Source organism: Tyto alba, unplaced genomic scaffold (assembly GCF_018691265.1).
Source record: "Tyto alba isolate M040663 unplaced genomic scaffold, T.alba_DEE_v4.0 Super-Scaffold_23, whole genome shotgun sequence".
NCBI lineage: Eukaryota > Metazoa > Chordata > Aves > Strigiformes > Tytonidae > Tyto > Tyto alba.
Window position 1 is genome coordinate 7,902,788 of NW_024881297.1, and position 15,472 is coordinate 7,918,259.

At 40.5% G+C, this 15,472-nt stretch overlaps 1 protein-coding gene across 7 annotated transcripts in view; it reads left to right on the top strand.

Moving 5' to 3' along the window:
- The window catches only part of WDFY3 (WD repeat and FYVE domain containing 3), a 181,458-nt gene that overhangs the window by 44,118 nt on the left and 121,868 nt on the right, over positions 1 to 15,472 (top strand). For 6 of the 7 annotated variants that reach the window (XM_042796404.1, XM_042796409.1, XM_042796408.1 and 3 more), the window contains one exon: positions 13,999 to 14,209. In XM_042796404.1, coding sequence (XP_042652338.1) covers positions 14,030 to 14,209 — 180 coding nt within the window. In that variant the 5' untranslated portion in view covers positions 13,999 to 14,029. Of the gene's footprint in view, positions 1 to 3,769; positions 3,782 to 13,998; positions 14,210 to 15,472 lie in introns of those variants that run through there. The other variant, XM_042796406.1, reaches the window with a different exon arrangement.

The following is a 15,472-nucleotide window of genomic DNA, read 5'->3' on the forward strand; positions in this document are numbered from 1 at the left end:
TATTGCAAGATTATATAAACTTCTGTTGCGAAAGTATTTGCTCACTGTTAAATATAACTTCCATTTTGGTATTATTTCCAAGCAGGAGTTAGAACATGGGTAATGGAATGGAAAACAAAAATAGTTTTGAAAGTAGTTATGGTAAATAATACATACACCAACCCCATTACTGGCAATAAAAAGTAAGCTAAATAAGCATGGATTTCTGAAAATGTTACAACTTTGTCCCTCTGTGTGAGATACCAACTTCAGTGTCCAAGAATATCTACACCCACTCTAGTCATTTAGTAAGTGTGCTAGTGAACACCAGAAAAAAAAAATTTCGGCAGCGCTGAATACTTGATTGAAGAACTGGGGAGAACTGGAAGAATGCATTCACTTAAGTAATTGCTTTAATATTGCTTTAAAAGTCTGCAGTTTTAATTTGCTTTGCAGGTTTGCGTTTGTGGTTTTTCGGTTTGGGGTTTGTTTGGTGTGGGGTGTTCTGTTTTTTTTTTTTTTTTTTTTGTTCCTTTTCTCTTCTGTTTAATCCTTTATTTGACATGTGCTGGGGGATGGAAATCTTGTGGGTCTGATGGGGGTACTTCTCAATCAGAATGGCTATATCCTGCCTTGGTTCTGTCCCAGTCTTCCTCTGCAAGCCTGGTAGCCCTCTTGACAGACTCTACCCAGTCATCTGGGAGCAGCAGTGTCTCTTGCGTATTATTGGGGAGCTAGAGCTATTTCCTGTAAGGAGATAGATTTTGTCTTTATTCTTCACTCTGTGCAAGGCTCTGGAGAAGTGTCTCCATGTGCAGCGTGGAGAGGCTGTTTCCAAAGCCAGGGCTGGGAGCCTAAGGTGAAGTTTAGCTCTGCCTGAAGTCCTCAGGGCACAATGTGGTGTTTGAAGGCTGAAGATAAGGCTGAGAAGGGTGGAGTTGCTTTCATCTGCAATTTGTGACTGTCATCCCCGGAGGATCTTCTGCCACCCAACAGAAAGGGGGAAAGGGGTGAGGGGGAGAAGCAGAAGAGAGGGAGGGAAGGTGAGAAGAAAAGACAGTGCTTTCGCCCCATTGTTACAGTGCTTGCTTAATTACATGAAGCATAGGAATCTTTACTGTTTTTCCCTGTGACAGTGTGTCTGCTGGAGCAATGAAACTGGTGAAGGGTCTAGAAGACAAGTCCTCTGAAGAGCCACTGAGGGAACAAGGGTTGATTAGTCTGGAGAAAAGGAGGCTCAAGGGAGACCTTATCACCTGAAAGGAGGTTGTGGAGAAGTGGGTGTCAGTCTCTTCTCCTAAGTAACAAGTGATAGGATGAAAGGAAATGGCCTCAGGCTGTGCCAGGGGAAGTTTAGATTGGGTATGAGGAAAAATTTTTTCACTGAAAGGGTTGTCAAGCATTGGGACAGTCTGCTCAGGGGAGTGATTGGGTCACCATGCCTGAGGGATTTCAAAAATGTGTAGATGTGACACTTGGGGACATGAGTTAGTGGTGGACTTGGCAGTGTTAGGTTGACAGTTGGACTCAATGGTCTTAAAGATCTTTTCCAACCCAAATGATTCTGTGATTGTATGCTGTATGGTATGCAGCACTTGGTTCCACTGGAGCTCAGTGGGTATCTTTGGACAGTCCCAATTGCAATGTAGGGGAACCCCTGCTAAGAAAAGTCAGTTCAAGAATAGTACATTAAAGGCCATTGTCCACCTTGCTCAGCTTCCTCACGTGCTTATAGAGGAGCCTTTGCCTGGGGATAGGTAGGGGGAATCATGCAGTATTGGAAGAGATCAGTTATTGTCTGAAAGGCAGTAGTGATATGCGTCCAAGTATTTCTACTGCTTTTTCATGACTGTCAACTCTGAATTGCTAATTCTAAGATCTTGGGCCTTTTCATTTTGTTTTGCATTTAGGAATACTATGAACATGCAACTTAAAAGAGGTTGTTATCATTCACCCTTATTTACTTCTTATTGCTTCAGAAATAAACAGGCATTTGTGACCGGGCTTTAATGCTAATTTTAATGCTGATACGCTGCTGTTTCTCTTGCAATCTTTCTGACTAGATGGTAGCAGAGAGGAATTTTATTACATCAGCCAAGCATGTGCTGGTAGGATCATTTTTGTTGTTTTTCTTATCTGGGATGTTAGAAACAAGGGCAGTTCTGTGGAGACAAACTTTACAGGTAATGGACTTCTACCTACTGCTCTTCCATACGTAAACTTCCTACAGGCAGAAGACATATTCTTTTGGGTATATAAATGGCTGTTTTACATGGCTCGAGGAAGTTCATGCTTTAGATTGCTGTTGGGAAGAAAAAAAATTACCACCACCACGACAACAAGCAGGTACCCACTTTGTCTAATACCACGCTGCTTTTAAAAAAATCGGGTGGCTTTCTTTGGCTAAATACAAGAACTGCACTTAGACATACTGTTGTCATCACTCTTCTCATGTACTCAGTATGGTGTTTGGGATTGCTGTGTTTAGTGCATGGTTTTACTGATTAGATGTAGCAACATGTCCCCTGTTCCAAGCTTGCAGGTTTCTTTCCTCATTTTAAACCCCCCGTCCCCCCTTACTTGGAAAGGCAAACAGACCAAACCACTCTTCCCCATTCCTAATAACATCTCATTGTTTCATTGTTGATTCTAATAGAATAACTTTTCTAGGAAGGCTTTTCTACTTTGCTTGTTTACTGCTAATGCAAGAGTCACCCTCTGGAACAGTGTTTTTTTTCCTACGCCTTTGTTGATGTCTGCATGCCAACCAAGCACTCATGCTTACCTCTTCAGATCCCAGATTATTTTGCTTTTCTGTTTGTTATTTTGTGTCTGTCCTGTCTCCTTTTTTTTTTAATTATTTTTTTATTATTTATTTTCAGGAGCTTCTTAGCAGCATTTCCTCTCCTGAATGGCATGGTTTAGTCATTGCTGTGCAGTTCAGGTTGGCAAAGTAAAATTTCAGTTCTGCTTTATTCCCAACAGGCTGTAACTGGCATTCTGTTTGTCCTATTAATGCAAATCAGTTTATTCAGGCCTTTTGAAAACAAAAACCCCAAGAAAAATGGCATTCAAAGATGCTCAAGATATTCTACCACAGAATATAGCGAGAACTCGTTAATTAGAATTTGCTCTCCAAAAATATTGAGGAAGCAAATAGACTGTTGTCGGTGTGGTTTTTCTTTTTTTTTTTTTTTAAAAAAACAGTTTTACCTATCTTTATAGTATTCAGCAAACTTTTCCTGACACTCCGTAGATTAGTTGTTTTATGAGTTTTTGGTGTCATGTTCTGATTCTGAATAATCTATCCTCCATTTCAGGTAATTTTGATGAGGTGCAAGAGTGTCCAGTTACAAATTTCCAGATTAACAGTAATCTGATAGATTTTAGTTTCCAAAAGTAATTTGATGTGTTTAAAATGTGTGCAAACTGAGAACACTGAACACCAGAACTTTTATTTTCTCAGTCTGAAACCTGTTAATTTACTGGGTACAATTTTCCTATAAATGAGTGTTCCAAAAATACATGTCAGTGGAGAAATTTCTCCTATTTTTCTCGTTATCTTTTGTGTCTGTGCACCAGCCAATTTGGACTTTCCTCTGCGTGTCAAGATTTTTGCACAGCACGCATTTTTGTCTCTTCAGTTACCGTGCTTCTCTGTTAAACAGTGTCCTTTGCGCTCCTTGAAGGAGAGGAAGAATTGTATGCCAGAACTAGTTCAGACTTTATTGCAAGCAGGACTGGATTGCCAGTTTGGGACCACATTGGAACAGGTCAAAGGAGTGGAAAAAATGCTGTAGTGGTATGATTGCACAAGCATGAACAAATAGTTTCTCGGAGCCTGGATGTCTATGAATGAACCACTTGAATGTGCAGGTCTCTCCTTTCTAACGTAATACCTGTATAGAGCCACTACTTTGATCTTTACTGTAACCGATGATTAGGGTTAGTAAAACATGGTAAGGTTAATTTTTTTTTTTTTTCCCAGAGTGACCATTACTCATCTCCTAAAGCAGAAAGACTTCTTTTACACACAAAGAGCTTCATTTGGTCCTCAGTCCTGCAATAGCAATACATTTTGCCTTGCAGAAATTATTTAAAACCTTCTTCTGGTATAAATACTACCTTTCACACCCCACCCCCACCCCTCCCCAACCTAAGGAAATGCCATGGAGCTAACAGTTTGCAGTGTGGAATTTCAGACTTCCTTGAAGGCTGGCAAATCCCGACTGGTTTTTGCAGATCAGATCTGTGTTTATATGCAAATGAGGTGATTAAAGACTTTGCATTGAAATTCACAGAAGAAGGTATAGAACCCAGCAGTAAAATGTGGATTTCAGGTAGCCTTAGGGATGGATTGTATTTCTTGGTCCTGTTTTGTGAAGGGATGAAGGATGGTCTATAGTGTTATACGTACCTCAAAGATGAGGTTTTCTGCACTTCTTAGTTGGACATTGATGCAATACTTATTACATGCTTCTGAAACATGAAAATTACTCGTAAAATTTCCCTGATCCTTTTCAAAAGCCACTTTTGAACAAGTGGTGGATGTATCTACTCCAGTGGTTACAAAAGCAGAATTACTTTTTGGTTCTTGGGGTAGTGTGTGGTAGTTCAAGACAAAATGAGAATTTGTCTTTCATTTTAGTTGCAAAAGATGTAGAGTAAAAAATGCAAAGGCAGAAACCTTAAATGAATATGTGTCGTCAGTCTAAAAAGCCCATATTTGAGCTTTCTGGCTGTTTGCTTTGCGGACGTTTGCCATTCTTTAGCTTGATTATCAGTTTATTACTGAGCTGAAAAATGGGAGTCCTTAAGTCTTGTTAAAGGCTTGCTTAAAGAAAAGCAGTACTGAGAATTGTGTTTGTGCTGGTGACAGATCCTATTGTGCCCTAAATAAAAATGTAGGAATCAATTTCTTCATCATCCAGCCAAAATTCACATTCAAGGTGCTATGTGGACAGTTTTGTTCCTGCTAGGAAAAGGTGGCACGCGTGCTTACGTCCTCGTGCGCTGTCTCTTCTTTGCTCTTTGTAAGACTGACTTGTAGCTCCTTCCTGTCTGATAAAGCCTGGAGTTTTGAGCACCATCCCTAAATATCTTATGAACAGTGATTTTAATCACATCCTTTACCTCCCCGTGTGCATTGGTAGTCCTTCATGCTAGGTTGCTGTTGTTCTGTGGATTGCACTAAAAAATAAAGTTGACGTAGGTTCTTCAGTGACAAAGGCACAACGGATGGTGGGTCTGCACTTGAGATTTTAAAGTTATCTGTGCTTTTCATGTACAGAAATAGAAGTGAAGAAAACTGATGCAACTTGAACTGTGTTTTGAAGAAGTACTACACATTATTTTCAGCTGTGGTAGGATTGAATACATTGTTTTATGGGCTTTATATTTTGGAGGTAGTGGAAGAAAGGTTTGTAGCTTGGAAATGTTTTATACTGAAAGCCATTTGGGGAAGTAAGATTTAGTGGTTATTAATTAAAGAATTAGAAAATGCTATGATGAGTTCATCTTCTAGACATAAGCTATATGCCAGTGAGGAAAAAAATAGGCTATGCAGAAGTGAAAAACAGTATTTTCTTATTTGAACAAAATTAAGTGAAAAAACTTGATATAATTGAAGTTCATTTTCATAAGAAATACATGCATCATTATTCTTTAGCAAAACAGCTTTCCTCCATCCCTGAAGTATAGGTCAAAAGTATCACTGTTATTTAATTGTTGTCCTTCTTTTTCCATGAATATAAAACGTTAACCTTCAAGAAGGTACAAACCACAGGAAATCTACTCTATCAGCACTTGCTATTATGTGTCATTATCATGAATAATTTGTGGGAAATGGACCTAGAAAGAAGACTGATAGTCTGTGTTTTATATCTGTATCTTTCTCACTAATCAGTTACTGAATACTTTAACAAATATGAAGAACTTAAGACTTTTTGTTTGCAGTGATGTCAAGGCATTAAGGTCAGACTGAATGTAATAATAGCATTTCTAATGTTGCAAGTAACGAAGGAATTATATCTTTACTCGTGTGATTAGGATTCAGAGAACAGGAAAAACAAGTCATGAATTAGGATAGCAATCTTTTTTCCTTTTTTTTGTTTGGTTTTTTTTTTTGAGATGTTACAGCAAAAACCAACTACATTGAATTATCTGGTTTGGATACTATCTGTGAACTGAAAGACACCTCTGTAAGCATTTCTTCAACCTGTAGAAACAAAACAGAACTTGGTTAGGTTGGCCTCTGCACTTATATTAATCTAAAAAGGGTAGGTTAAGCTTTCAGGTGGTAACATAAGCTTCCTTGAGATAAGTTTTAAAATAGTTCAGTGCAAAGGAAAAAACAAACAAACAAACAAACAAAAAAACCCAAACAAACACAAAAGCCACAACCCTGAAATAGTAGTGCAAGCTTGCAAATCCTTGTCTGCACACCTTCCTTAATAATAGCTTGCCATACAAAAATTGGAGTGGGAGTTGATGGTGTCTTCCTGTTGGGAGGATTTCTCAATGAAATAGTTCCTGTTTTAACCAGATGACTAGTTGTTTAACAAGAGGAAAACTTAGTGCAGGAATAGGCACTTTTATTACTGAGTCAGCACACTGGCTTTGCTCCAGGCCCTGTTTTACAGGGACAAGGCGATATTCCCCAAATAAGCGAGTGCTGGTTCAGTCCCTCAGGGAGAGCTGATGGCTTGCTTTTCAGCAACACAGCTTCCTTGTGCATCATCTCCTTTGTGTGTAAGTAGCTGTGTTCTGTTTGGTAGGGGGGGAACGGGAGGAAGTAGTTGTGTTCCTCACTTCCCCTCCTGCTGTTTTTGCCTACAAAGAGAATTTATTATTCCTGTTCAGTTCTAAGGACAAATGGATGTGTATCTAGCCTGTAACAGCTCTTTATTGTTTCTTTTGAAGGCCAGAAAACATCCTTTTTAATAGTTCATACTGATGATCATCTTCAGAATGTTAATTACATGGGTAGGGAATCATGAAATCAGGAAAGAAAGAACAGACTAGTGTGGAGGGCAGTAACAGGTGTGGAATTTCCTGACCATAATGAACTTACGTGATTTGTAGCAACAAGACTTACTTTAAGTTTAATTTTCCTGAGATAGCTGGGGTGCAGGTGCGTGCTGCTGTACCATTATAATCTGCAAAGAAATAAATTGATTCCTATTTCACTGCTAAGCTGCTGATGTAATACCAATATAGTGCCTGGAGAAACACTTGTGACTGTAATGACGAAGCAAATAATTACCTAGCTGCTTATTTAAATAACACCCTTTTGGAACTAAATGCACAGCTTGGACCTATAATATCTATTGTGAAAATGTGGGTCTCGTGCAGCTTCGGTCTGTCCACTTTTTTTCCTTCACAAATGTTTTGATAGCTCCAGTAGTATTACCCATACATTATTATACCCTAACTTGTGTTAATGATTTTGTGTGCATGTTAAGTTTTTTCTCACAGTGTCTGTCTTTGAGCTTTGTAAGGTGTTGGTGTTTTATGTAATGTAATTTATGATCATTTGTTCAATAGCTTCCACTAACAGTAGGAAACACTTTAAAATAAAATTTTAAAGCATAGAAGTTACCTCTTGCAGCAGCTCCGTTGAAACTTCTCAAGAATCTCATGGGTTCATCTTGTAGGATTCCTATATAAATTTAAGAGAAAAGTGAAGAACTAGGTGAAGGAGTTAATATCAGAGCTGCTCAAATGAGTTAGCCTTGCTTGTGTTCATGGAAAAATGTGCAGCCATCTGACAGACAGTGGAAGAAAACGAAGGAGTTGTTTAAGTAAGGATGCTCATTCTGTGCCTTTATGGCTTGCTTCATTTCTCTTCACATGGGGACTTTTCTACTTCTACCGGTAGGAGAAAACAGCAATGTGTTTTACAAGAGCAACGTTTTAATTGTTGCTGTCTTTGTGCATGTTTGAAATCTACTCATCAAGTGTCATATTTTAGTTTTGGTCCATACAGGAGATGATGATATGTAGCTGCCATTAATTCACCTTTTTGGCTCAAGTAGCAGAAGATGGGTGCAGTGGCTTGAACTGCTTCAACCCTCCTGATAAACCATGTGCCTGTCACTGTGAGGCTGCGTTACGGAGTTTCTGCTTGCTTAGTTTGCTCTTTCAGAATAACCTTGAACTTCTTACTCAGCTTAAAGCCAAAGACTCAACAGCTGGACGGTCCAACTCAAAGGTTCCCTATGTGGACTGTGCCTGCGTGGACCTGCTGGGGAAATAACTCATCAGGGCCATGTAGTAAAGAATGTGTGGGTGCACCGGGTTGTATGTGCCAGAAGAGGGGATTCAAGGCATGGAAGAGCCTCCTCTCCTGAGAACCATCTTCTGTCCTTTCCTCTTCCACAAAACTCACGAGATTTTTGGAGTTGCTTTCTAATTGCATCCTTTGTGTGATGGTTGTCTAGCTCCGAGATCACAACCTGACAGGCAGAAGGACGTCAGCTGGTCTCTAAGGGATACAACACAAGCAAGCAGAAAGATTCAAGTGTCATAAGACGCCATGCAGGATTAGCTACTCTCCAGACTTTCTTCAACTAGATATCCAGATTATTAGACACCACCAATTTTAGTGTAAAGTGTGTGTGCCCGTTCGTTGTGTGTATATTGAGGCTGTTAATACACCCGTGCTGTGGGGCAGATTTATGAAAATAAGTTGATTTAATAGCTGTGAGGCATTCTGATCTGGTACTGATGAGTGGTACAGAAGAAGCCATGAGGAATGCATCACTGTGTGTGCAGAGCAAGCTTTCAGTCCAGGTTGCAGTAACCAAGGTGTAGCATCATGCTTGGAGGGATGAAGTAACAGAATACTGAGCAGCTGCTTGCGAAGCGAGGGCTGTGTCCAGCCTGTCTGATGAGAGGGGCAGGTGGCCCCTTGGGGGACTGTAGGAAGTAAGTGTGCAATTTAAGACTGAACTGTAATGCTTGTTTAGAGGCAGGCCAGATTCACGTTCTCCAAGCAATTACAAGACAGGTGTTCCCCAACTTTTGAGTTTGCTGCTTTTAAGGTTCTTTTCCTATAGGCTTTTGCTGTGCATGGTGCTTGGTTGTCATGGGCTGTAATCAAGCAGTTGTGAACAGGTGATTTGACTGTTACTGAAAATCCTGGAATCCCTTCATTTTTGTCATTAAGGAGATTGCCAGGCCTTAATTTTGAATTGAACACAAGGTGGTTACAGCTGTCTGTGAAGACTGTGAAGATGCATTTTCTTAGTAGAATAGGAAGGTCCTTTCTTCTAGATACTTTTTGTTTGTAGTAAAAGGTTTAAGTGTACTGCTTTCTCTTTTGTAGGCCTAAGCCTAAACAAAGAAAACCTCAGTCAAAATATTTATACAGGACATAGCAACAACTTACCACTGTCCTTTTGCTCAGTGAATGTGTGTAATGTTCTGGTGTAGTATTTCTAATGTATCATGCCTCTGAAAATTTTAGGTTTGGGGTTTGGTTTGGTTTGGGTTTTTTTTTGTTGTTTGTTTGTTTTTGGGTTTTTGTGTGGGTTGTTTTTTTTGTTTTGTTTTGTTTGTATTTTTTTTAAAATTAATATATATTTATTTACTTTATATGACCTTAAACATATCAGTGTTTTCTTAGGTTATTTAAGTTCTGGCATCAAGGTTCACAATGAGGAAGTGTTTGCCTGCTGTAAGCCATGGATAATCCTTTTCACATGTTTAGGATTTGGGCCTAATGCTGGAGTTCCCAGAGCCCACTGCTATCTTCCTTATATTTCTGTAGATAATCTGTGCTGTGGTAACCAGAAAAAATATCACTGTATTTGGACTGGCAAAATGTATTTTCGATGATATTGCAAGAAGCACAGGCTAGCCTTTTTTCTGATGAGACAGAAACACAGTAGGACTCAGCTCTGGAATAATTCCACAAGTAGTATCTACTCTGCTGGAAATTAATATATTACAAACATTTGAGTTGATCTGCAGTGGAGTTGATGGTAGACTTTACATGATTCTGAAGACTGAGAATGAGTGGAAATACTGCCAGAAAAAGCAGATCTAGATGGCAGATAACATCATCGAAGAAAAGCAGCATATATTGCAAAGATCTTAATCTGTAAATGTCAGTGTTACTACCCCTATTTTCACTTTGTACGGTGCAACATGGACTCCGTATCTGTGAAAAACATTAAGGAAATTAATACTTTATAGTAAAGGGTATTCTTGAAGCAGTGTCTTCTATGAAGATTTTCTTGAGCATTGCAGGGGCATCTTTGGAACAGAAATCTGAAATTCCATGGCATTGTGGTGTTCTGGTATGGTGTTTGGTTTTGGGGTGTTTTTTTCTTCCTTTTTTTTTTTTTTTTTTTTTTTTTTTAGGGTTGGATTTCTGACCAAATTAGGTGCACACATGCACAATAACAGTTTTGTAATGTCTCTTGGTTACTTCTTGAAAAAACCTAAAATGAAATTGATTAGGATGTTAGTTACACTATGTTCAGAGAATCATAGAATGGTTTGGGGTGGAAAGGACCTTAAAGATCATCTAGTTCCAACCCCCCTGCTATGGGCCGGGACACCTTCTACCAGACCAAGTTGCTATGTTACATCCATTCTTCCCTCTTCTCTGCCCCATCTGTTACGTTGAGGTTGAATACATGATTGTAGTGGGGAATAGGCAGGAGAGACCATGACCGTGATGAGAAAGTGAGGACTACTTTAATTGTTCTCTACATTTGTCATTCCTCTGGGTTAAAACTGCCCCAGGGGAGGTAAATGGATTGAGTCTTGGAGAAACAGTCCCAATAGGCTCTTGTTACACTGGGATATTAGTGTGTAACATATGTTTGGACTTCTCTGACTATAAGAAAATTGTCAGATCTAGAACTACAACTGTGTGGCTGAACCAGTTCAAATTCCTGTTCAAGGTGTGCACTTAGGCTCAATAAAGCAATAGTACTTAAAAGAAAAATTGGCTGTGCTAGCAAAAGTCTACAGCAGTGGTGGATTCAACATGTGTTTCAGGTGTTGGGTTTAGAGTTCTCAGCATTTTGTGAATCATAAAAAGGAATTTAAAATATTATTTTTCTATTTTATGAAAAAGAAAATACAGATTTATTTCATGCTGCTTAGGCAGTGAAGTTTTGGCTCTTTGAGCTCAGATGCAGTATTCTGTTAGTTTACATGTTATTACAGTGAGAGAAGAGTTCCCAAACTGAAGACTTTGGGCAAAGGTGTGGGTTTCTGGAGGAAGCACCCTTGGATATTTTTTATAGCTGTTACTGACCTTCATTTTTCCAACTGCCTTTAGGCGATGAGAGGCAGGCATCACAATTCAGTGGTGTATTTCATTGTTGGTCTTAACTTCATGTATGTAGCTGAAACAATTTCTTTATTTCCCCCTTATTCCTCATCTTACCTGTACATTGTTGTGAGAATAGTCCCTTTTGCCACAGTGTTGTTCTGAAGACTAATGCAGGGTAAATACAGGCTCTATGTCATACCCGTGAGATGTTTTAAAATGTGGGCACCAATGATATGGTAAAGCAGATCAGACAGGACTTCATAGCCCTGGGGTCATGAGTGAAGGGGACAAGGGGCCCAAGTGATCTTCTACTTTATCTTGCCAGTTAGAGATAGGGGTGTAGGCAGAGGTTGACACATGGTGCAGATCAACACCTGGCTTTGTGACTGGTGTCCTCACCAGGTGTCATGGTTTGAGCCCAGAGGGCGACTGAGCACTACAATAGCTGCTCACTCACACCTTTCCCCTTGGGGCTGGGGAGGAGAATTTAAAACAAAAGGCTTGGGAGTCGAGATGAGGACAGGGAGGGATGACTTGCCCATTATGGTCTTGGCCAAAAGTCAGACTTGGCTGGGGAAGGAAAAAAGAACACCAATTTAATGTAAACATCACCACTGCCACCACTTAAATTACCAATCAGAATAGGACAGTGAGAAATACAACCACATCTTAAAAACACCTCCCCCCACATCTCCTTTCTTCCCAGGCCCAGCTTTGCTCCCAATTTCTTTACCTCCTCTCCTGCAATTGCACAGGGGGGCAGGGGAAGGGGGGTTGCATCACACGTTGTCTCTGCCACTCCTTCCCCCTCAAGGGGGAGGACTCCTAACACTCTTCCCCTGCTCCAATGTGGGGTCCCTCTCACAGGAGACAGTCCTCCATGAACTTCTTTTGACAGAGCCGTAGCTCTTCACGAATTGCTCCAGCGTGGGTCCTTTCCTCTGGCTGCGGTCCTCCCAGCAACACACTACTCTAGCGTGGGCTGCCTTCAGAGTCCTGGCCTTCTTTCAGTTCAGGCACCTGCTCTGGTGTGGGGTCCTCCGTGGGCTGCAGGTGGGCATCTGCTCCACCAGTGACCTCCATAGGTGGCAGGGGAACGGCCTGTCCTCTCATCACAGGCTGTAGGGGAGTATCTGCTCCAGTGCACCTCCCCCTGCTCTATCTTTCTTCAGCTGACCTCAGTGTTTGCATAGGTATTTCCCTCACGACTCTTCCTTCTCTCAAGTTCCCCTTCTTAAATACATTATCACAGAGGTGCAGTCACAGTCACTAATTGGTTCAGCCCTGGCTAGAGGTGGTTCCGACTTGGAGCCAGGGGAGCTTTGAGAAGCTTCTCACAGGATCCAGCATTGTAGCCCCTTCTCCTGCTACCAAAACCCCACCACACACAACCCCAAAACACCAGGGCTTTAGTTTCTGTGATCACAGGACATTCTTTGGTGATTACAGGGAGAGATGGCATCCATATACCTAGAAGAAGGAGAATCTTTGTTGGCAGATTGCCTGATTTAGTGACTCACACTTTAAACTAATGCTCTTGGGGGATGTGGTCCCAAGCTGGGACACTTGTATACTTACAAGCAGCAGGGTGAGTGAATGCACCTCCCAGAGCAGTGATGAATGTGCCCCAACCATCCAAAAAGGTGAGAGAGTTGACAGTCAAACTGAAATGCTTCTATATCAGTTTGAGCGGCATGAATAACAAGCAGGAGGAGTTGGAAAGCTGTCATCTGACCACTATCACTGAAACTTGGTGGGATGAATTACGTGATTGGAGCACTGCAGCTGATGACTAACAACTGTTCAGGAGGGACAGGCAAGGAAGGAAAGATGGGGGTGTTGCCCCCTATGTTAAAAAATCGATTGATTGTACAGTGCTTTTTTTGAAATAGCAATGCACAAGTCGAGAGCTTATGGGTGAAAATCAGAGACCAAGCCAACAAAGGAAACCTGGTGGTTGGTGTTTTACTACAGACTGCATATCAAGGGAAGACACTGATGAATTGTTCTTCAACTACAAGAAGCATCATGCTTGCACCCCTTGATTCCGCTAGGGGACTTTAGTGACCCTGACATCTGCTGGAAAAGATGATCTTTAAATGGTCCCTTCCAACCCAAACGATTCTGCGATTCTAAAACAAGTTTCTTGTGCTTCAGGAGGGAGAAGACTGAGGTGGTGTTCTGCTGACCCAACATCTGAGGTGTGAGATGAACAATAGCTGTGTTGGATAGCCTTGTCTATTTGCCATAGGAAAGTATCATAAAAAAATCAGAGCATGCCTCTGTGTGATAAAGCCAATGTCTGAGAGAGTTTGAAAGTCCTGTTTTCTTAGATTTTGAAGTACATAACTGGTACTGATTTTACTCTAGAATTATTTTGAGAATACTTTGCAAGAGGTAGATGATAACTGCTGTAAATGCTGTGGGATGTGCACCAAAGAATCCTATAAATCACCTAATAGAAAGTACTGATGTGTTTTGTGGTATTCAAAGTCTGGTCAGTTGTGTGTTGTGCTGAAGAGTATTGGATGTTTTCCTGGTTCGGTTTGTTGGCTTTAATTCCTCAGGGCACGTACTAATCAATGAAATAAGCATATGAAATTAGCTGATGCTTTTAACTGCAGTGTGGTACTTACAGTGAGAGAGGGTGCTATATATTTAAAGGCTTTGGTGGAATAATGCCTCAATCTGTTGTACTCAGTAAGTTTGTTTTCCTTTCTCAACAGGATACAGGGGAGCTTCCAGAAGTCAGTCAAGATGAATATGGTGAAGAGGATCATGGGCCGGCCACGGCAGGAGGAGTGTAGCCCCCAGGATAACGCGCTGGGCTTGATGCATTTGCGTCGCCTCTTCACAGAGCTCTGTCATCCTCCACGGCACATGACCCAGAAAGAACAAGAAGAAAAACTTTACATGATGTTGCCAGTGTTTAACAGGGTAAGCTAGAGAATCTGCAAGAGGCGTTTTCTTTATTTGAATTGACTGCTCATATTCTGTATTCCCAAGACCTTTGGTTCTAGCACAACAGAGTTTTTTCTTCTGTTGGCATCCCTTCGGTTTTCCCCTTCTTGCACAGTGTTGTGTTAGTGGATAAACATACCATTGGAGATTTCCTTCTATTACCACTTTTTCTGAAGTGCAATCCATAGTTGCATGTAGACTGTCACAGAGCTTTTCCACAGAGCTAGCAATTATTACAGACCGATCTCATTTCCAACCTAAACTTATTTATAGCAAGTTAATAACCAGTTGTTTATGTGACAGCAGCGTCCTTGAGTCTGAATAACTCTTCTCCCTTCACATTTATTGTACTTATACATATTTAGAGATAAAAATCATAATATCTCCTGACAGAGTTGGTTTTGCTAGGCTACATGAGCTGAACAATTTTAATCTCCTCTTGTGACAAATTCTCTATATTCTCATCACCCTTTTGTAAGCCTTTTCTTGTGTACTGAGTCTGAATCCCTCTTCTTGGACAAGAGGGATTTTGAACAAGCAATCTGTAGGGGAGATTTAATAGCCACTTGTACAGTGCCATTCATATTTCACTACTCCCTTGTGTTCAGGTGCTGAGATTTTGTTGGGAGGCAGGACTGTGGTGATTGTCACTGGAATTAAAAGGTGCTAAATCCTCCTGATGTTGTGTCACTCAGTTATTCTGCCACTTCATTATGAATAACTTTGAAGGTAGTTTTAGGGTCTTGAAAGAGCAGTAGGTAAAGATCTAGGTTTCCTTTTTTTTTTTCTTCCTCCCTGTTCTGACCTGAATCCTCAGTCCTGAAGCTCCTCTTGAGTGATGGATTTGTGCTTGTATACGCTACTATGGAGAACTGGAATAGTCCAAGAACTGAAATGCAAAAAAGTTTATGGGGAAATCACCTCTGCTTTATCTTTTTTTAGATTGATGTTTTGTTGAAGGTATGGTTTATGATGGTGTTAGATATTGAACTGCTTATATGCTGTATGGAAAAATGAATCCTAGTCAAGACAGTAGGATTTTCAGTCTACTAGGTATCATGCTTTAGTGGATAGATCCCCTAAACGTCATTCTGTTGCCCTGTGTCTTACTTCTAGTTCTACTGGTAACCTGTTGTGTGTGTTTGGAAGAAGAAAGCTCAGTTCATCTGCTTCCTTTTTAATTTATCTGCTTGGATTGTATGCCCTTTAGTTATGGACTTTCTTAATTTGTTTTTACAA